The sequence below is a fragment of the Pavona decussata genome, unplaced genomic scaffold (assembly GCF_977016875.1).
Source record: "Pavona decussata unplaced genomic scaffold, jaPavDecu1.1 SCAFFOLD_62, whole genome shotgun sequence".
NCBI lineage: Eukaryota > Metazoa > Cnidaria > Anthozoa > Scleractinia > Agariciidae > Pavona > Pavona decussata.
The window spans coordinates 610,564-635,003 of record NW_028145483.1 but is presented as its reverse complement, the minus strand read 5'-3'; the positions used below and the strand labels follow the sequence as shown (position 1 = coordinate 635,003).

General features: G+C 34.3%; 1 protein-coding gene and 1 pseudogene across 1 annotated transcript; both read right to left on the bottom strand.

Annotated features, from left to right (window-relative positions):
* Window positions 1–314: 314 nt before the first annotated feature.
* The window catches only part of LOC146478856 (zinc finger MYM-type protein 1-like), a 62,001-nt pseudogene continuing 37,875 nt past the window's right edge, over window positions 315–24,440 (bottom strand).
* LOC146478860 (neuropeptides capa receptor-like) lies at window positions 2,112–3,619 on the bottom strand. The gene has a single exon (XM_085111529.1). The coding sequence runs from the start codon at window positions 3,489–3,491 to the stop codon at window positions 2,385–2,387; it is 1,107 nt and encodes a 368-aa protein (XP_084967655.1). The 5' UTR covers window positions 3,492–3,619; the 3' UTR covers window positions 2,112–2,384.

The window sequence follows — 24,440 nt, the reverse complement described above, 5'->3', positions numbered from 1 at the left end:
TTTTCCTTGCAACTCGCAACGGCGTGCATGCGCTGTGAGACAAAATGCGGATGAAATTGCGATCCCAGCACCCTCCTTTTCTCTCCTCTTTCTGTTGGCTGCAGTAAACGTTACAAGATACGTTGCGGCTTGTAAAAGTATTTTGCAACTAGGGCCCACGAAGCAAGTTTTCGAGTGAGGGGTGGGGGGGAGGGGGCTTGAAAGGTAAACGAGTAAGACGGGTCAACTACGAAGGGGGGGAGGGGGGTGGGGAATACGGGGGCATGCTTCCCCGGATAATTTTGATTTTAACTTCTCTCAAATGCCGAGAAATGCATTTTAAATGTAATCAATGACTTCCTTAATCACTATACTGTTGCCTAATGGAGACGTACTGATATAAATTTATTTTCTCTGATCTTTAAATTCACCATCATACAATGATATCTCCTTTACTGGCACCAGCTCTAAAATAAACCAGGAATCCAAACGATTTAACTTCCACTGTATTCAACACAACGATGAATAAATGGTGCATCAATCAGAATGAAAACAAAGCAAAACAAAAAAAACAACAACAAAAACGACGGAAGTGGCTGATATTTAATGTGTATCAGATTCGTTAAACATATCAAAATTTATCTTTCTGTTATCGTTACGGTCGGCAAATTCGTTAGTTATATCTACATGAGAAAGTCTCTCTGTTCTTTCTTTGTGACTGTTTAATATTGTCAGGTTGCTAAATCACTCTTGTGTCATTGTGGAGCGAAGCCATGTTTTCAATCTTTGGGAAGTGGAAAACGATCTTTCACCAGATGCACTTGTTGCCGGATTTACCAATAAAAGTTTGCATACTGAAATAACTTTGTTTATCATTTTTCTTTCTGGGGTAAGCAACTCTTTGATTTTAACTACGATATCGTCAAAACATAAAAAAATCACCTTCCTTCAGTAGCAATTTCAAAATTTCCAGCTGGGCAGTTAACATTCTATCACCGACATCATCGGCGTAAGATATTTCCATGAACTGTATAGCTCTCTGGAGTTTTCTTGTGAGTTGAGGACCTTAAGCAAAAGGAACTCCATCTTTGCATATGCAGAACAGCTCGGTTGATCAAAAGGCTGCTCAGTAGCATTGACCATTTAAAATTACTAACCAATAAAGATTTTTCGGAAAGATTTTTGTCCTTCAGTTTTGACAAAGCCTTTTCTTTGCTATCTAATACTTTACAGGGCCGTAGCGGGGGGAGGGGCAGGGGGGGGGGGGGGGCTTGAGTCCCCCAAGAATTTTTGGAAGTTAAAAAGCAATGTGCCCAAAAATATATAATTAAAACAAATTAATGTTGAATTCTGACGCTGCAAGTGCCTTTTCACAGCGTTGAATAGTCTGTTTACTCCGTGTCAGTTTCCTTCGCTAACAGGCACTCCTATCTTGTGAATCGGAAATAAGAATCAAAATGGATTGAAATCAACCAATCTGAAGCCGTGAAAGCTGTCGAAATAAACTAGTTGTTTTCTAAGACATCCACTCATTTTAAGCAATACAAATGTCCTTAGTTTATAACAATTTAGTGTTCCTGCGTTTTCACACAAAAAAGCCACACAAATATGTCTTCAAGACCAGAGAAAAAAAATTATCCTGCAGTCGGATTCTTACTGCCCGACTCCAAGTTTAAAAAGAGAAAGAAAAATTTGTCGTCGTTTCTCTACGTCGTCCTTCAAACGTGAAATTAGGAAACTTCACGTAGTAGTCCACGTTAAAGGAAAGGCAAAAACATGCTAATGTACCGGGTTTTTTTATGTTCTCGTTGCATCTTAAACTCCCAAATCAGTCTGTTTTTCAGTGACAGTGGGGGGAAGGGGGGTGGTAGTTTTGTTTCACCATTTTGCTAAGCCCCCTCAGTTGTTTTAGCCTTGCTACGGGCCTGCATTATTACAACATTGCCCTTTAAACCGGCTTCAAGGCCCAGTTGTTCAAAGTCCGATTAAGCTAATACTGAAGTGATTAACCCTGAACTTCCATTCGAGTTTAATTACTAACCAATAATGAGTTTTGACTTCGCCTTTTCAGGGCTTTGCCTTAAGCTTAAACTTTGCTATCAAAGAGATTTTTAACGAGCGAAATGAAAACCTCGGTTATTAACTTTTAATCGGGCATTTACGTTAATCGGCTTTCGAACAACCGGGCCCAGCTCGTAGTTACTCATTAATCTGTAAACCTATTGCTGTTTTGCTTTGTAAAAGGACCCCTGGGTGGAATTTTTTCAAGCTCAAAGTTTTTCATGCTATACCCTTTGTAAAGTTGAGTTGAGTAAATAAATTATCCGATATCTTTCCATTTGTCAGAACCAGCAGGCCAGAGTAGTCAGTTCTTAAACGGAATGTACCAATTTTAATGATAAGTTTTACTCAAGTCCTTGTTCTCTGCACTGTCTTCTTCTTTCCAAAGCGTTCTCTCTGTATCTTGATAGTACTGCTAATTCCACGCTTTTGTCGAGAGACGAAACTGAGCCATTTTTCCATTTGCAACACGATCGAAATTTTTCAAGAGGGCATGAAGATGAACAGAAGGCTTGCAAAGTGAGACGGAAATTAGAACTAAATGTAAACAGAATAACTGGGTTGATTGCTGTGCTGAGGGACGGAAATACAAAATATGAAAACCCAAAAATCCACTTACACTTATCTTTGGTAAAAAGTTTGGGGAAAATCATCTTTAAAATCAAATAAACCATAAAAGGAACGAGGCATACACAATAAGCGATAACGATCGATTTGAAAATTCTCATGATGTTTTGGCTCTGCTTGCGTCTCTTTTGTCCAGCAGTACTGCTCCCTGCACTGCATTCTGGCTTAGGCCGCTGTCTTAAAGCGCCCATGATACGAGAATACAAGATGACTATAGTAATTAACGGTGCAATAGTTAGCATGATAAGGCCAGCTGTGTGGTAGATTACAAGCGCCAAAGTGTCGTCCCATGCAAATCTGCAGAATGTTTCCTCCCCAACGTCTTCAACTATGTAAAAGTAAAACATCAGTACACAAAAGCCTAAGGCTATGAACCATACTGCAAACAACAGACTTATTCTTATCTTACTTGACAGCAGTGTGGCTTTTAAGGGATACACCGTAGCGATGAATCTGTCGACAGCGATCAACACCAGGCTAAGAATGGATACTGTAGTGGACACTATTCTAACATACATTCCTACTTTGCATACAGGTGTGGCCAGACGACCTTGAATTAGGCTTCCTTTGCTTGTGATTATCTCTTCAGTGAGGTACTGCGGCCAGGCCGTGAGACTTGCAAAAAAATCAGAAACCGCCATATTGACGAAGTAGAAGTTGGTGCTTGTTCTAAGGTTTAGATTTTTGTACACAGTAATAAACACCAAAAGATTGCCAATCAAACCGCCAAAGGTGATTACAGCCATTACTGTTGTGAAGAAAACAGAAACGGCTTGTGAGCACCGCGTGTCATCACTCGAATTGATTTGGGTAGAATTGTTCATTGTGATAAAGGTGACTTTTCTTTCTTTTCTTTTTTTCTTGAAGAAACTCAGTAGCTATTTAAACCTGTAAGTAACCGAAAAAGCAACAATAATGCATGGTTAGGACACACTGAAGAAAATGGCCCCCAACCGAGGACGATGAAGCAAGTGAGTGAATCAGTTAGTCAGTCAGACCGTCAGAGAGTTGGTTAGTCAGTCAGTGCGACACTAAGTCACTCAGTTAGTCAGTCAATCAGTCAATCAGTCAGACAGTCAGACCGTCTTTTAGTCAGTCAGTGAGACACTAAGTCACTTAGTCAATCACTCATTTAGCCAGTCAGTCAGTCAGTCAGTCAGTCAGTCAGTCAGTCAGTCAATCAAACAGTCAGACCGTCGGTTAGTAGTTCAGTGAGATGCTAAGTCACTCAGTCAGTCAAGTAGTCAGCCAATGAGTCCATCAGTCAATCATCTTGTTTTTATATTTAAATTGTCAATACGTACATAATTAAAAAAGGGCCCCCAAATGGGATAAAATTTAAAAAGGATCGTAATAAAGGTTTCCGTTCATGACACGAATAATGATTTGACTTAAGTAAAAAAATAGGCTCATTTAAATTTCCTCAGACTGTTTAAATGAACTTTTTCCTGCCGTCACTCGATATTAAGGTTACTGTATACCTTCAGAGGTGTCTCGCGTCCAAGCGATATGGCGGCGATGAACGGTGCGCCCAGTTTAAACTGTAGATACCTAAACCCATATATCAAATTAACGCATGTAGAGCTGGCTATCAAAATATACCAAGGATTTTAACATAAAATAAATTGCCGAGTGTTTAGCACTGTTTACTCAAATCAATTTTTTACTTGGATGAGACACTTTAAAGAGCTAAAACTCACAGGGAATTTGTTCGTGTGCCTTCAAATTTGGACAGTAGCTAGGTTAACATATAAACAACAAAAACGTGTCTACGAATTTTTTTTCGAAAAGTTTTTTTCTCCTAGAGCGATTTTTGTACGATCACTCCACATTTTTTTATCTTATTTTGAAGATGTAAGTAGTTAGATATTTACCGCTTTTGGAACACTTTTGAAAATTTCACTGAATTCATACCTGATTCAACAATGACTCCTGCAACGGAGACGTCAAAAACCTAAATCCTCGGTTTTTGAAAATTTCACTGAATTCATACCTGATTCAACAATGACTCCTGCAACGGAGACGTCAAAAATCTTAATCCTCGGTTTTTGAAAATTTCACTGAATTCATACCTGATTCAACAATGACTCCTGCAACGGAGACGTCAAAAACGTAAATCCTCGGTTTTTCAAAACTCCTGCAACGGAGACGCTAAATTTTTATCCTCGGTTTCTCAAAAACCTAAAAACATAAATCCTCGGTTTTTCAAAACTCCTGCAACGGAGACGCTAAATTTAGGTTTTTCATAAATGACTCCAACTCACAAACAATCATCGATTAAATCCAACCAACTCATCAATCGCTGATTTGAATGATGAAGAAAAAAACCGATTATAACCGGTTTCGAAAAATTATGTAATCTAATTTATATGAACAACCAATTTGATCACAATGATAAAACATATTTTATTCATCCAACATTTGAAAATTACGGAGCCTCAGTTGATGGTTATATAATCAATCGAAAAAGATTAGAACCTAGAAAAGGATATTTGTCTGAGAATGGCTATTATATAATTTCTCCAGGACGTAACAATACATGCCCCGCTCATCGATTCGTCTATGAGGCCGTAAATCAGACACATATTTCTCCTGGATTGCAAATAAATCACATTGATTCCAATCGCCAGAACAATTCAATTGTAAATTTGCAACTGGTTACAGCCTCTGAAAATATGAAACACATGCACAAAGCCAGAAAAGAATTTTTTAACAGCTCATACTCTGAAGAAGAATTGCAAACAGTCAATAGATTAATGGAATTTCCACCAATGGAAGACAATGATTGTGAGTTTACACGCACAGAAAATAAAATAATCAATAAGATGTTTTACAGAATGTGTAACGATTTGGATGACATTAATTTTCCACTTTACAATGATTAATCATCAATGAATTCAAGGGTTGTTTGGCTATGTTTTGATTTGACTATGAATAATGGGGTTTTGGAGGGTAATTTGGACATGAATTTGAAAACCAAAATGGCTTAAAGCTTTGGTGATAGATACTATTGTACAGAAAATGAGTGGAACAAAAAAATCAGACAACGAATATGTGGATTTTCCTGCCAGTGAAAATTCATCAACGCAAATTCCAGCCACAAAGACTATTATTCATGAAGGAAAAACTTACTATTGTCATCCAATTTACCATAATTATGGATGTTCAACTGATGGTTACATTATTAATTGCAAGAGATTGGTTCCAAGAAAAGGGAGATTAAATTTAACTGGGTATTTGGAAACAACTGTTCGTTCTGATTGTAAAATTAAAATTTATAAATCACATCGATTTATTTGGGAATCAATAAATCAACAAATAATACCAGATGGATATCAAATCCACCATGTTAATAATGATAAACAAGACAACTCAATTGAAAATCTGGAACTCGTAACCCGACAACAAAATATGATATATGCTAACAATGAAAGATGTGGTAAAAAAATTGAACCACCACAAAATGTTCCAATGAAATGCGATGTTTTTTACTATCATCCAATTTATACAAATTTTGGAGCCAATAAAGACGGGCAAATATTTAATAAAAAAACCAAGAGATGTTCAATTGGAAATTTACTATCAAGTGGTTATAGATTGATAACATTACAACAAATTGGATTACCTAAAAAACACTTTTATGTTCATCGATTAGTTTATGAAATATTCAATGATCCAATTCCTGATGGAATGCAAATCAATCATATTGACTCCAATAAACAAAACAATTGCATCAACAACCTTGAATTAATGACTCGTTCAGAAAATGCTAAACACGCTCATGAAGCCAAGAAATACAAAACAAAGATTGAAATTGAAACTGAAAAACCAATTAAATCAATCAAAATGGACATTGAATTGGAGGAATCAGAAGACGAGTTTACAGAAGATGAAAAACAAAAAATTGATAAAAAATACAATGCAATAATCAATAAAATCAAAAATGGTAACTTTCCATTTAAAAAACAACTTCAAGAACATTTACCAAACATTGAATTTTGGTAAATAATTAATAAAATATTGTGACAGTAATTATGACCTTAGATTTCATGAAAAATAAATGGAATTTGAGGCCATGTTGCCACAAAACAGAAACAAATCAACGAAGCCGTCAGTCCTTCCATGGCATGGATGTTGCCTCCAGTCTTCATCCATTAGCAAATCTGGAATCACAAAATAAAAATAATATGACATATATATATAAAATGGATAAAAATAATCTATCCAAATTGACGAAAGATCAATTAATTGAATTGTTAATCGCTAAACAAAAACCGGTTCCAATGCCGAGAACCAAGAAAGTCAAACCAATACCCTATCCACGAAAATCTGTCAAACAAATGGTAAAAGAGTACGAGAATACAATCATCAAGCCGCCAATGCAATTTAGAGATGGACCTCAACCTATGCCGAGAAACAACATAATTCCACCTCCGATTCAATTTGCTGATAAACCCAAAGCAGCACCAAGGACTAAGAAAATGGCTCCAGTTCCAACACAAAGAACCCAAATCACAGAAGTTGCAAGAGCATTCAAGGGATATAACAAATCTTATGAAGTTGGAATTAAAAATGAAACAGATCCTTTGATTCAAATGAGTTCAACCAGATTAGCTATCGCTCATTTTATGAAACAATTATTAACTCAAATGAAAGGAATTAAATTTATTGAAACTTTGACAATTTATTTTGAACAACAAAAAGGAAACCAAACTGTCTCCAGAATTGGATATTTTAATAGTAAACCAAAAACAATAACTAATGCCAATGATTTTCAAGAATCTTTGGATGTTAATGTTGAACAAATTATGAATGATATTCACAAATGGATTAGTGAAGGTTCAGCTTGGATAATTAAATCAATCAATGGACATTACATCAATATTATCAAATATGAGCCTCTTACTGGAAGTTCTTACATTAAACTTCCAACTGAACTACAACATAACAAAAGTGGATTGATTAATCTCAAGAATAAAGATAATGAATGCTTTCGTTGGTGTCACGTTAGACATTTGAATCCACGAAATGACAATCCACAAAGAATCAAAAAAACAGATAAAGCATTCATGCCACAATTGGATTACCAAGGAATTGAATTCCCTGTTTCAGTCAAACATTATAACAAAGTTGAAACACAAAACAATATTAACATCAACGTATTCGGTTATGAAAACAAACAAACTTATCCAATTTATGTTTCAAAAGAAAAGTTTGAGAATGTGATGAATCTATTGCTAATCTCAGAAGATGAAAACAAACATTACTGTCTTATCAAAGATTTTAACCGATTCATGTTTAGTAAAAATAAAACCCAACATAAGAAACATTTTTGTATGCATTGTTTGCAATGTTTTTCATCAGAACGAGTTTTGAACAAACACAAGGAAGTATGTATTGAAATCAATGGTGTACAATCAATCAAAATGCCCGAAGTTGGTTCCAAAATAGAATTCAAAAATTTTAATAAACAAATGCAAGCGCCATTCGTGATTTATGCTGATTTTGAAGCAATCACTGAACCAATTCATGGTTGTAATCAATCTAACCAACAATCTTTTACTGAAGCTTATCAAAAACACACTGATTGCGGTTATGGTTACAAAGTTGTATGCTGCTATGATGACAAATATTCAAAACCAATAAAATATTATCGTGGAGAAAAAGCTGTTTACAAATTTATGCAAGCAATGCTTGATGAAGTCAAATATTGCAGACAAACTATTAAATACAAATTCAATAAACCATTAGTTATGTCTCCAGAAGATGAATCCAATTTTCGGAAAGCAACATCTTGCCACATTTGTTGCAAACAATTCACAAAAAATGATAGACGTGTTAGAGACCATTGCCATATTACTGGAAAATTCCGTGGCTCAGCCCATAATCAATGTAACAGGGATTTTACAATAACTAACAAAATCCCTGTAATATTTCATAATTTGAAAGGATATGATAGTCATTTTATAATGCAAGAAATTGGTAAAATTATTGAGACCAATACTTATGTGGATAGAAAAGGTGAAACCAGACAACACAAAATTAATGTAATCCCAAATAACATGGAACAATACATGGCCTTCATGTTGGGTTATAATTTAGTATTTATCGACAGTCTTCAGTTTATGAATCAATCATTGGCAAATCTTGTAAAGAATCTACCAGAAGATGCCTTCAAATATACCAGTGAAGTTTTCAAAGGTCGTAAATTACAATTAATGAAACAAAAAGGAGTTTATCCGTATGATTATATGAGTAATTTTGATAAATTCAATGATACTCAATTACCAACCAAAGATGAATTTTACAGTCAAATGAATAATACAAATATTACTGATGAAGAATACAGTCATGCACAAAATGTTTGGAATACATTTCAATTGAAAACCATGGGCGAATACCATGATTTATATCTCAAATCTGATGTATTATTGCTGGCTGATGTTTTTGAAAATTTCAGGAAAACATGTTTGGAATACTATAGATTGGATCCTTGTCATTATTTCACATCTCCAGGATTATCTTGGGATGCAATGTTGAAAATGACTGAAGTCCAACTTGAATTAATCAGTGATGTGGATATGTATCAATTCGTTGAAAAAGGCATGCGTGGAGGAATCAGTTATATTGCCAACAGATACGGCAAAGCAAACAACAAATACATGCAAAATTGGAATCCAAATGAACCCAGTAAACATATCATGTATTTGGATGCCAACAATCTCTATGGTTGGGCTATGTCACAACATCTTCCAACTGGGAATTTCAAATGGTTGAATAAACAGCAAATAAAAAACATTAATTGGAAAACGATTCCCAAAGATAATAAGACTGGATATTTATTGGAAGTTGATTTGGAATATCCTCATGAATTACATGACCTGCATAATGATTATCCATGTGGCGCTGAACAAATCAAAGTGGCACCAAATATGCTGTCAGATTATTGCCAAAGAATTGCAGAAAAATTTGGAATAACAAGTGGACAAGTCAAAAAACTGATTCCAACATTGGCAAACAAATCAAAATATGTATTACATTATCGTAATCTGCAATTGTATCGTGAATTGGGTTTGAAATTGACTAAAATATACCGTGTATTATCCTTTAATCAAAGTCCTTGGTTGAAGACATACATTGATTTCAATACACATCAAAGAACTAATGCAAAGAATGCTTTTGAGAAAGATTTCTTCAAACTGATGAACAATAGTGTCTTCGGTAAAACAATGGAGAATATCAGAAAACGGGAAGACATTAAACTGGTGACTAATGAGAAACAATTATTGAAAATGACTTCCAAACCAACATTCATCAATAGCAAAATCTTTAATGAAAACTTGGTTGCAGTCCATAAAATAAAGGAATCGTTGACACTTAACAGACCAGCCTATGTTGGTATGTGTATCCTTGATTTGAGCAAAACATTGATGTACGATTTCCATTACAATTTCGTTAAAAACAAATATGGTAACAAAGCTAAGTTACTGTTTACGGATACAGACAGTTTGACATATGAAATTGAAGCCGAAGATGTGTATCAAGATTTTTGGAATAAAAAAGAAATGTTTGATAACTCGGATTATCCATCAAATCATCAATTTTATGACTCCACAAATAAAAAAGTTATTGGAAAATTCAAAGATGAAGCCGCTGGTGTACCCATTACTGAATTTGTGGGATTGAGATCCAAAATGTATTCATATATCAAAGATAACAACAATGGTGGAAAAACAGCCAAAGGAATCAAAAAGAATGTCATCAAAAATGATATTCAACATTTTGATTACAAAGATGTGTTGTTCAATGAGAAACAATTATTTCACCAAATGAAAACAATCAGAAGTAACCATCATGAACTTGGTAGTTACACCATCAACAAGACATCGTTGTCATGTTTTGATGATAAACGATATTTGTATCCTGATGGAATACACTCATTGGCCTATGGTCATTATGCTATCCAATGATAGTATCAACTTGTGATCAAAACATTGCAACAAAAACTTGTGACAAAACTTGGTTTTTATTTGTTTTTTGATAAATATTTGATTTGAACACTTTGACTCATCTTTTGTGATGAGATATTTAATTTTAATGTTTTTGGAGAAAATTTGGTTTCAATATCTTTACAATTATTTGGTTTGTTTTTTGTCAAATATTTGATTTCGAGACTTTGTATCATCTTTTGTGGTTTCAATATTTTCGAAAACATTTTTGTGTAATTATATTATATACTATATTTATACAAAAATGAAATCCAAAATATTGAAAAAACCAAAAGATGTTTCCAAGCAGGTGGAATCATCTCTGTGCCAATTCCTGCATTGCAAAGATGAATGTGAATTTTGTGGATATCATGATGAATCCAAAGTTGAAACACAACCATCAATGCCTGATTGTTGTGGATCACAGAATTTGAAAAACATGGAATGTCAATTAACGTGTGTTGCTTGTGGACAGGTTGTTGGTGAAGAATACAAAACGGAATACATCAATTTTCATGTCAATTTGTTCAAAATATACAAGAAAACAGTGTATAATAGAAAATACCATTTGTCGCATACATTAGATAAAATTATTTTGAAAAACAAAATTGAAATCAGTTGTTCAACCAATTTCAAAATTCATAAAATATTCGTTGAAATAAACAAAATACTGCCACAAATCAATGGTAAAAGAAAGAGAATAATCAGTTTGAAATATCTTTTGCATAGAATATTGCAATTAATGAAAATTGATTCTTCCCAAATTGAGTTGTCAAAATCCAAAAAAACAATGAAATTATACAATGTTTATTGGGATAAAATTATGGACATTATTGGCCCCCAAATCATGCACATTATTAATCAAACATAAGTGAATATCTGATATTTTTTATCATATTTGTCACCCCATTTATCGACAATCGGCGAATTATCCAAAATGAAATCATCATTTTGAGTAAGCTTGTTTGTCAAATCATCTCTATCAAAATGTCCATTTCTCATTATTTCTTTTATTTCATTTAATAAATGTCCGTAAGTTTGAAAAGCATATTGGCATTGATAAAGTTTGATTTCAACTTTTTTATGCTTCATATAAGCTTGAATTATGACAGACACCGATGATATTGCCAATAATGAAGCTCCACTGGTTGCAACCGATGATGCAATACCACCAGTTGCAAATACAATGGATGAAATATTACCAGCAAACTCCCATTTTTTGAATCTTTTGTATGCACTTTTGTACATCCACATCTTTTTGTGATATGTCATGTAATAAGCTTTCAATTCATCAATTTCTTCTGTTGATAATCGATTTGAAATATGATTGAAATCAATTATTAATTTCTTCTTTTGCATATATTATATGGTTATCTTATTTTTGATGCAATAATAGAGACCAGTTATTTGACCCAAAAACATGCATTTTTTCATCCAAGGATATGTTTTTTTCTCATTAATGGTGTACATGTATCCTTTGTCATGATGATATCTGTTGTAAAATTGGCCATAAGCATCATGTAGTATTCCATGAGACCTGATATATGGTTGCCAACCAAATAATCGATGGAGAATAGCTGTTAACCATCCATCTCCAGGCCCAATTAATCCGATTCCATCATGAATTAACTCTTTGTAAACTTCATCAGGTAAACCTGTGTTGTAATGTTTTTCATACAAATATGTGAATATTACGATACTTTTTATCATGCATTCCTGTCTGGGTAATATTGGAAGACTCAATTTACGGTGAAAATCTATCATCGATGTTCGAATGTGTTCTTGCAATTCTGACAATTCTTTCATTATACAATTTGATTACAATATTTTTATTTAGTTATTTTATGAAATAAAGTAACGGAGTCCACGACCTAGTGGTTATTGTCAGGTAATTGTATCCTAATATATTCAACAAAATACTTCATTGTCCAATCAGATGGATGATTGTTGAAGTAGCAATAATAGTTTTCAAATGACACATCAAAGAAGAATTCCAATTGATCAAATGATGATGACACCAAATCGGATTTGGAATGATGATATCTGTCATTTCTCCTGATATATGTGTTTGTCACAATAATCTCTTGCAATGTATTGATTCCTTTAATGTCATCTTTACTCAATAATTTTATCCACTTGTAATTTGTTTTTGGTATTGTACCACTTTTTCTTCCTATTCTCATTGCAACTTGATTATTGAGAAACGTTACAGCTTCCTGAGCTTGTTGAGCTTTAAACTGAGCCAGAGCTTGTTGTATTTGTGTTTCAATATATGGTTTGATGATGTCCTCATTGTTGTTAATTAATTGTTGGAGTGAAATTGCATGATTTGAATTAACTCCATCTTTGATAACTAAATGTCTGTTTTCTGTATCCAAATGACCATCATCATTCAGATGTATTGGTTCTCTATATTTGAATCCATCTGGTAAGTTGTCATAAGTTACTGTGTATTCTATTTTATCTCCATTTTCATCAAGAATATGGTTTCCATTTTCATCTTCAACGTATGGCATTATATTAATAGTGTTGATAAATAAATTTCAAAAGTTCCTGTGACTTCTTGGTTTATAATTGGAGAAGTAAACCCTGGTCTTCTTTTAAAAATCCCCATTTGAATTATCATGGGTTTGATTGTTGTATTTGTAGTTACAAAATTTCTCCCAATTTTCATATTAAATTGTATTAAATGGGAAAATAAAGTTTTACTGTTAGCAATGGCGACAAAAGAAAGTTGGTAATGATTTTTTGTATTAATTACAATATTTTTTATTTTAACCGGCCCTAATGTTCCAAATTGGAAACCATGAACATTTTCAAAAACTCCATTTTTTATGTTGCCGTTAACAACACTTGAAGTTTCAATATTTGACAACCAACTTTTATTGACAGCATGATATCTTTCAAAATAATCAGAGTATAATACTTTCAATTCAAAAGTTCCATTAACAGCAGTTCCTGCTCCAATATTATCCAATATTGACATAGAATCAATACTGACAAATTTTCTTGATTTGGGCAAATCAAATGTATTGCTTCCACTTATTATGTTCCCGATTCTGTGGTATGTGTCAGTGTTGGTTGTTTCACCTTGTTTTTTCCCATTTATCAAAATTTGTGCATTTGCAACTTGTTGATTGCTTTGGAAAACAATGGAGTATAGATTGAAAAAGTTATTTCCATCAGCAGCGATTTGAAAATTATTTGTTGGATTTGTTCTTTGGAAAACACCACTGGCAATAGTTCCAGTGTATTTCGTTTTAAATAAGTTGGTAAAATAACCCAAATTCATTGCTTCAGAATCAAATATCGGATTTATTAAACCAGAAATAATCTTATTATTCATATCCATATTGACTTTCATCTCCATATCTCCATTTTTATATTCAAACATGACATTGTCCAAGCCATCATACACTCCTGGATAAACGCTATCTGACCAATCTTTGACACCGTAAACAACCAGATGACATTGTACTGGAGTCGCTGTAGCTGTTCCATGCATCGTCAAATAGATGTAATTTGGAGTTTGTTTGCTGTTGTTATTGAATTGAACCAATAGCTTGCTATAAGCAGTGAAATCACGCTGTACAGCTTTGTGGATGTATGCTTCAGAAGCAGTACATGATAATTGAATATTAGTCATTTCTGGTGGGTAGAATTCAAACACAATTGTGTATGTTCCAATAGCAAGAGTATAAATATTGAAACCTATCCTTGATCTGTAATCATTACTTCCACTGTCTTTAATCAATGTGATATCATAAGCTTTTTTATTCTGATGTGGGGATTGATTGAAAGCAGCTATTCCATACACTGTGATATTATATTCTGAACTGCTTTCATCGGTATCTGTAAGATATTTGAATTCATTTGTTTTATGGCTGCTGACAAGATGACTTTGCTCCAATTTGTCATCAAAATATTTTTTGGTAGTAGCATCATTATCATCAGTTGGTTGAGCCATATCTTTTATTTGTTTATTATTCATATCAAGGTTTCCAGTCATTGCAACACTTCCATCTTTTTTCAAATATACACTCAAATCACTTCCAACAGATGGTATTTTAGCTATTTCTGTATCAACATATGCTTTAGTGGAAGCATCATTGGGATCGGAAGGATTTCCAAGAACGATTATTTTATGACCTCTCATATCTAATTCACCACCAAGAGCATTGGGTGTTAACCTGTTGAGAAAGTTATGATCAACGTAGTGTTTATTAACAGCATCGTTATCATCAGTTGGTTGAGCCATATCTTTGATTTTATCATTGTCCATATCGAGGTCACTATTGGAGACTTTTTGTAAATATTTAGTATCACAGAAACCTAAATTAACGACATCATATGTATTTTGTATATTGGCTCCAAGATTAGTAATTTGTTGATTACCCATATCCAGATTTCCAGTCATTTCAACAGTGCCATCTTTTTTCAAATATGTAGATAAATCAGGTGATGGTATTTTTTTAATCTCATCATCGACATATTTTTTATTTGCCGCTTGATCGTTATTATCAGGTTTTAAAACACTAATATCAAAAAATGTTTTCCGTCCAGTAATATGTTGTTCTGTTGATGTAACCATTATTTCACTTTTAGCTCGTCCACCATGGCCATCAAAGTTTTTCAAATCTGGTATATTAAGATGAATGTTTTCATAAGACTGATGCTCAGTCAATAATCGAACATCATTGGAGCTGCCAGCACCGTCTGGCGTGTCTTGTAGATAGATACTATTGGTATGAACACTTCCACTGTTGCTGTAAATTACTGCTTTATTAGCTCGCACATCACCAGGAGCATTATCCAACAATTGTATTTGGCTCTTTGTGACAACATCATTGGGATCAGCTCCTTGTTTAACATTAACAAGTTTTTTGTTTTGTATATCATAATTTCCATTTGGGGTTAATTTAAACCCTATTCCTTGAGGCCCAGCGGCTCCTTGAAGAGGAACCGTTGTGAAAGAAGACGATGAACTATGTTCGTTGAATATTCCCATTTATATCATTTGGTTATATTGTTCCATAAAAATTCCTGTTAATTCTCTTCATGGGCTTATCAACATATAGAAATGAAAATGGCTCTTTGGTTGCTTTAATGTATTTATCCTTTTCGACACCCAACTCACGGGATATCAGACCTCTTTCATTGCTGCTAGGAAAGTCATAGACACAGAAATGAGAGCAATTGAGTCGAATATCTTTTGGTGTTTTGTAGAACGATTGGCTCAGATAAATAACAGAGCAGTTCTTGTGTCTGCCACGAATAAAATAATCAATCAATGGTTTCTGGTTTTTTTCACAAATAAAGTCATCAAATATGACTATCTTCTGGGCATCTTCATCCTTCAATTCCTCCACTGGAATTATATCATCATTGCTACAAACAAGGACATTATACCCGACACTATTTGATATATCAGTCAATGTTTGTAGCATATCCTTGTATTTTTGTTGCTCCAAATTTTTGGCATACAAATGTATTCTATCATAATACAAAAGTGGTTTCATTAGCATATGGTACAATAAATTTGTCTTTCCAGATCCTGAATTACCACATATCAACATCCGAAACGTGTCACTTGGCATGTAACCATACAATCTTTTGAAATTAGTGTTTTTATCATGTCTATCATAATTTGGGATTTCCATGTATATCAATACATTATATAAGTTAATAATATAATGGATCTACAGAGATTAAAACAATTATCTGAAGCCAAGATTAAGGCTGGAACAATAACCAAACAAGTTAGAGATACATTGAAGGAGTACAAGCATGATAAACAAGATTTACAACAAGGTTTATCAGAAACTTTCAAACCAATTATTAAAGCTCAAGAGGAAACAAAACAAACAATTGATGAAAAACAAGACAAACTGATTGAACAATTGGAGAAAAACCAAAAAGCGTTGACTTCAGGTTTGGAAGACATTGCTATGTTAACTTATCAACCAGAAACAAAACCACCAGAAGCAAAGCTACCAATTGGCTATAAACCATTAATGATGTCACCTGATGTTGAATCAAATTTGGATGCTGGTTTTGATATTGATGAAATCCAAAAATTGATGCAATACGATCTTGCACCTCCGAGTTCTGTTCTCCAAGCTTCTATGCAAGGAGATATTGACATCAAGGATTACGATGCTAATATTGGCAAAATATTGAAAAAACTTGGAACAAAGAAGGGTCCTTTATCCAAGGGCCAAGGAAAGACCAAGAATAAAGACAAAATTGATAAAATAGATGAAGATATAAAATTATTGCAAAAATACAAAGGGCGCATTAAAATAATCCCAGAAGGAATGAAAACCATCAAAAAAGGTTCTGGTTATACTCAACCAAAGAGAAATGCATACAAAATATCATCTTCTGGGAAATATGGTGGACTGATGATTGATATTCCAAAATTAATGGGACAACTCAGACTTGTGGCAACAAAAGATAAACGCAAAGTTATGGACAAAAAGGTTGATTTCGATACAATCGATTTATTGACCAAGAGATTTAATTCAAAGAAGAAATACAGTGATATTGCCAAAATGGTATTTGATGAATTGAACCAACTCAGTGAGATTCCAATCCATAAATCCAGCAAAAAATTCAAGAAATTGGGCTCTGGTGTTGTTTATTTCAATGATGCTAATGATTTGATTGACAGAATGGAATTGCTCGGTGGATCCATTTTGGCTGGCAATAATGGAGTCAAAGAGGAATTTTCACAAATAGCCCATAAATTGAATCAACTTGGCTTGATAAACAACAAACAACTCATTGATTTATTGCAACAATATATAATTCGCTAGGTCGCGTAATCAGTTACATAATTAATTATATAACTGAAGTATATATGCAAGAAAGAGCGATACATATTTCATCTGTTAACCGACAAAAAATAGGTCGAAGTCGGCCTGAAGACTTTATTATCAAATTTGATCCACCATTGAAGCTTGACACAACAATGAGACATGAGCTAGCTGTTGATCGAGTTTCAATGACATATTCATGGCATAATGTCAATGCAGGATACAACAATAATACAATAAAATACAGCCCAGATAATGGTACAAATTGGAAAACAATCACATTTGTTGATGGAATGTATTCATATGATGATCTTGATGATTATCTCACTCAATCAATAATTCAAAATGGAGATAAACCATCTTCCAGCAAGGGCATCAATCTATATTTTGTGCTTTCATCATATAGAGTTGTCATTGAGCTGGACAACCAATGGAAGCTTGATATTAGAAACTCTAATTTTGGAGCGCTTATTGGATTTGAACCAAAGTTAATTAACCAAACTGAACATGGGACAAAATTGCCAAATATTACCAATGATATTGACGTTTTGGACATTAATTGTGATATAATAACTGATAGCCTCAGTGATGGACGATTCACAAATACACTGATAATGATACCCACTGACAATTTAACAAGGAGTTATCCCTTTACTTTTGAGCCAAAAAGAGCATTATTCAGCCCAGTTTCCAAATCAATTATTTCAGAAATGGGGATAACAGTGACTGACGCTTTGGGTCGGCCAATTGACTTGAATGGCATTGACTGGTTCATGAGCTTGATTCTCAGGTCTAGTTTAATATAATATATCAATATATGGTACGACAAAGTGAATTTAAGCCACGTTTTGACCCAGAATTGGGTCGTTATGCGATGAAACATATCCATGGTGAAGGAATTATGGATGTTTTCAGATCAGTTGGATCAAAACTTTTCGGAAAAACAGCAAAAGAATTAGCTAAGAAAGGAGCCAAAACTGCAGCTGAAAAAGCAGTCACCAAAACTGGTGAGTTTGCTGGTAATAAAGCAGGTGATAAAATAATTCAATTATTGAGCAAAAAACAACCTTCCAAAACAAAATCAGTGACAATGAGCCAACCAAAAATGGAGCAGCCACTGACTGATTTTCAAATAGCTGAGAGAGTTAATAGGATGATATCTGGTGGAAAACTCAAAAGAAGGAGGAAATGAAAATAATGTAACATATCTGTATAAATGAAATCATTCAGAAATCCAAAATACATTGAGAGATATGAAGATGTCTTCTTCCAATTGGAGACACCATTGAATACTGGTAATCCAGGAAATAATAGGTCACAAAAGAAAGATGGTTATCGTTTTGTTGTTGACAACACAGGAGAAGTAACACCATTTGATTGGTATAATGCAAGAATATCAGTTGGTTTTAAAGTCCAAACAATGCAGAATGCAAATATAGCAGCTGAAGACCATAATGGTATTGTTAATGGTTCACACAGTCTTATACATGATTTCGATGTAAGATTGAATGGTAAAATGGTATATGATTGTAATGATGCAAATCATTGTGTTAATATCAAGAATCTATTGGAATATAGTCCAGGATATGCTCAATCGACAGCAACAAATGAGTTTTTCTATCTGGATACAAACCGACACGCTGAAGAACGATCGGCTGAAGATAACTACAATAAAGGATTTGCTGTAAGAAAAGCACTTTTGGGTTTATCAGTGGTTGTCAATACAGAAATACCATTGAATCGATACTCATTCTTTGAAGCATTGATGGATGAGTTATTACCATCAACAAGATTGGAATTAAATTTGCAGATTGAATCTGATACTATTCTAATATGGCAAGCTGGGGCTGATTGTCGTGTAATTATTACCAGAATGGAGTTGATTGTACCAAGAATCACTTTCAATTCAGAGGGGCAATCACTGTATATGAGTCAGTTTTTGAAGCCACATAAATGGGTTTATTTGCGAGAAAATATTGAGAGAAGTAATTCTTCAACACAAAGAAGTGGTCATTTTCAGATAACAAGTGGGATTTCAAAGCCAAGGCATGTATTTGTTTTCATTATCAATGATGCAAATCTTGCTGCACAAACAGTAAATCCATTTTTGTACAATACATTTAGTGTATCAACAGATCCCAGAACATTGCTAAATTGTCATTTATCTGTGGCTAATGGCAATGAATATCCTGATGTACATTACACTCCAGAAGCTGATTTGACTCGAGTTTACAGAGATGTCCTCAAATATGTGCATGCAAATAATGAATACAGTCAGGGGACTTTATTGAATGTCAACAATTTCAAAACACTATTCCCATTCTTGTATTTCGATTTAACAAAACAAAAAATGGATATCAAAGATGGTACCACAAAGCTGACATTCCACTATGAATTATCTGGCACAACTGCAACTGCATATTCAGTTTATGCATTGACATTATATGAACAAGAAGCTGAACTCATCCAGAAGGATGGCAAACTATTGTTTCGATAAATGGAATAAATTTTTAATGTAACGTTAGTTATATAAAAGATATGACAACTTATCATTCACATGGAGTAACACTATCAATTGGGCAAAAAGATAAACTAGCAAAAGCATTAAAAAACAATTCAGCAATAACAATAAGATTATCAAATTCTGAATTAACTGGACCGGATCAGCTGATGTTAACCAAAACACAAATAAATAGGCTGAAAAAGGCAATGCAAAACAAAACTGGAGCAGATATTAAAATAAGCAAAACACAGATACGAAAAGCTGTACAACAAGGAGGCAGTCTTTGGTCATCATTATTCAAAATTGGCACAAAATTACTACCAATGGCAGCAAAAGCAGTTGGACCATTAGCTACTGGAGCACTTTCTGGGCTTGCAAATGTGGGTGTCAATAAAATATTTGGTAGAGGACAAGTTGGTGGTTTCCTCATTCCTCAAAATAAAATTGATCAATTAATAAAATACAAAGATTGGCTCACTGAAGCACAAAAGAAGCAAATTGTCAATGCAATACATACTGGTGGACAGATTGTAATTAAACCAACTAAGGCACAATCAGGAGGTTTTTTGGGTACTTTACTGGCTTCAATTGGCATTCCAATGGTTTTGAATGCATTAATGGGTAAAGGCTTGCAGGTGGATAGAAGTAGATCCAGAAGATCGGTCCCAGTTTTTGTTCCAAACACAACCAAAAAAGATGGTGGTTTGGTCCTACCAGTTAATTATAGACCCCCTTCATTTTTCGGTACATGGGATCAGTATGGTAAAGGGAAAAAAAAAACCAAAAAAGGAAAAGGTCTGTTGTTAGGCAAAAACAGTCCATTCAAGGGGATTCCATTAATCGGAGACATTCTGTGAAATTCATAAATAAACCACTCAGTAACTTTGAACTCATTGACTGGGTCAAAAAACTCAAAATAAAACACTTCAGAGGCATTTACAGCAGAGATAATCTACCACAAAAGATGAAAAAAGATGAAGTTGGTATCATTAACCTGGATTCACAGATTGGACCAGGTACACATTGGGTTGCGTATCGAAACGGAGACAAATATGTAGAATATTTTGATAGTTTTGGGTTAATTATGCCAAAAGAAATTATGCAATTCATGTCAACAAGTGGCAAACGATTAATGTATTCAGGTGATGAAATCCAGGAAAGAGATTCAGTATTGTGTGGCTATTGGTGTTTGTATTATTTATTTGAGAGACAAAAGGGTACAAGTATATTGAAAACAATCCACAATGCACATTTTGACATGAACAATCAAAGTGTCAATCATAATTTTATAATCCAATATTTTAAAAAATTATCTAATTAGTTTGTATAATGGTTGATATAAGATATTGTGAAGAGTGTGATGAATACACAGAATTTTCAGGAAAATTATGTTTATGGTGTACATTGGTAACAGATTCTGAGTCAGACTCTGATGATAATTAATCTAATATAGTGATATAAAATGGTCAAATCATATTGTGTTAAACAAAAGAAAGAAACTGAATGTGTTCAGCCTTCAGGTTACAAGGAAGCCAAAAATGGTCGGCTTATGTTCTTCTGTACATGTGCTGAATGTGGGATAACTAAAACCAAATTTGTTAAAAAACAGGGAAACTAAATAGCCCCTCTGAAGGGGGGGGCATAATGGATACTTTAGCATCAACTGGTGCTGATATGTTAATTCAACATGGATTACCATGGTTGGGAAAGAAAGCGGTTGAAATGGGTCGATATTATGGGTCTGAAGCACTTAGAAACCCTAAATTGCAAAAAAAAGCTATTGATTATGCTATCTCTAAAGCAACTCCTTTTGTTCAAAAGACTGGATCAGAGATGTTTGATAAATTATCAACCAAAGTAAGGCCAAAAAAAAGGTACAAAACTGACCGAAAAGAACTTGATGGTGGTAATTTAGATACAATTTTAGAACAATTTGGCACACCAGGTAAGGTTGCATCGAAGTCGATGGATGTTGTTGGAACATTGATTCCATCAACAAAGGAAGTCTTTGATAGATACAAATCCGGTGACATTGCCAAAAGTGCATTTAGCACAGACACTGGCATATTATCGAGTCAATTTTGGTCTGGCAAGGCTGGGAAAAATACATTAGAAAAATACAAAAATTATCCATGTGAAAGCATGGTAAAAATTGGGAGCAAATTTCACAACACACCGAAATGCTCAAGTTATGATGCAATTGGTTGGCACCCACCAAATTGGGATGAATATGAAAAGGGAATCAAAGGACGACCCAAAAGCGGTGGCTCAATTGATATACACAAAATGATTGGTAAGCTCCCAAAACCCAAAGCTGGATGGGTATTACCTGGTCATAAATACACTGGCCCATACAATGATTTGGAAAATCAAGTCAAATATAACCCCAAAACAGGGCAAATATTGGAAATATACGATAAACCAACAGGCAAAACAGATGCAATAGCCATGCAACATGATGTTGATTATTCAGTCTGCAAAGATGACAAAAAATGTAAATTGAAAGCTGACAAAAAGATGGTAAAGTCATTGGATGCTGTTCCATATTCCGAACGACAATGGGGACATTGGTTGGCAAGAAATGCAATAAATACAAAACAGAAACTGGGTCTTGGGGTTCCAAAAAACGTCAAAAGCCGTCGGGTAAAGAGGAAAACTGGCAAGAAGAATTAGCTAATGAGCTGCATAAACCCATAAGACGTAACTTTACTCGGCGGCGTGTTATTGTAAATAATATTGATGAAATATGGGCTGCTGATCTTGTTGAAATGCAACAATTCAGTAAATGGAATAAAGGTAATAGGTATCTTCTCACGACTATAGATGTTTTTAGTAAATACGGCTGGATTGTCCCATTAAAAGATAAAAAAGGTGAGACCATAACGAAAGCATTTCAAAGCATATTCAAAGAGGGTCGAAAACCAAAGTATCTGTGGACTGATAAAGGCTCAGAGTTCTACAACAAACATTTCAAAGACTTGCTCAATAAACATAACATTACACTGTATTCGACTGAAAATGAAGAGAAGTCATCAGTTGTTGAGCGATGGAACCGAACGATTAAAAATAAAATGTGGAAACGATTCACTGCTCAAGGCAATACAATGTATCTGGATATTTTGCCTAAAATATTGAAGCAGTATAATAACACTAAACACAGTTCAATAAAAATGACACCGACAGAAGCATCTAAGAAAAAGAATGTAGGAACTGTTTACTTCAATCTATTTGGCAATTTGAAGCAATTATCATCTTTGCCAAAATTTAAAGTCGGTGAAAAGGTTAGAATATCAAAGTATAAAAGAAAGTTGTTTGATCGAGGTTATACAGAAAACTGGTCAGAAGAGGTCTTCATTATCGATAAAATACAATACACGAATCCGATCACATATAAACTGAAAGATCTCAATAATGAAGAAATTACAGGGAGTTTTTATGAACCAGAATTATTGAAAGCTAATCAGGAGATATTCAGAATCGATAAAGTTATCAGGAGAGATTACAAGAAGAAACAAGCTTTGGTAAAGTGGAAAGGATACAATGATACCTTTAATACTTGGATCCCAATCAAGGATTTAGTCGATGTGTAAAATCATTTCACGGTTTCACGAGTATTCGATAGCGAGTCGATTCAATAAAAAAATCTATTGTTGTGTGCAAGATAAATGATATTCTTACCTCAAAAAGCGTCTACAAACATCAGAACGATGAAAGTGGAGAAATAAATGTCCAAAAATCCCAAAACAGGAGCCATAAACATGACTTCGCAAAATGGCAACAAAATGGCCGACACGTGTGTTAACAAACTAGTGTCCAGTCCGCTTTGGGTTGTGTGCATGAAAGCGCATGCGTGTTAATCCAAATCAAGCAATATTACGCAATATACAGAAAAATAGCACCACAAGTGTAAAAATTTCAGAACTGAGTGTAATATATAGGTAATCGGGTCATTATTATAGCGGAGCTCCCGCGCGCGCCGCAAGGCGCGCGCGAGCGGAGCCCCATAGCTAAGAGATTTTGGTAAACCCATCAGTGCGAGAAATTTTGGTTTGGTTATGACGTCACTTCCGTCCGACCGACCGACCGACCGACCGACCGTACATACGTTCGCTACTCCATGTATGCCACCTTTAAATGAGACACTTAAACCCTGTGCTGCAGCCCGCTTTTTTACGGCAGGAAGTTCCATCACCAACTGCGTTTAAAAAAATAATAATAATGATAATTTTGACACAATACAAAGTCAATTTTTGTGACCAACGGAGGGAGAAAGAGCAATACGACTAGCGGCGAGAGAAACAAATTGGCCGTCACATCATCAGAATCTTGACGTGAAATCATTTTACTCCGATCCGGCGCGACAAAACGTTGGATTTTTCCTCTTGAAGTGAAACGTTTCGCTCACTTAACGTTGTAAAAGGAACTAAAAAAGGTTGGAAATGGAATAAAAGGACTGGTTATTCT

What these genes read in the sequence shown, in the direction of transcription:
- LOC146478860 (XM_085111529.1), bottom strand. Translation starts at nt 3,491, where the DNA reads ATGAACAATTCTACCCAAATCAATTCGAGTGATGACACGCGGTGCTCA.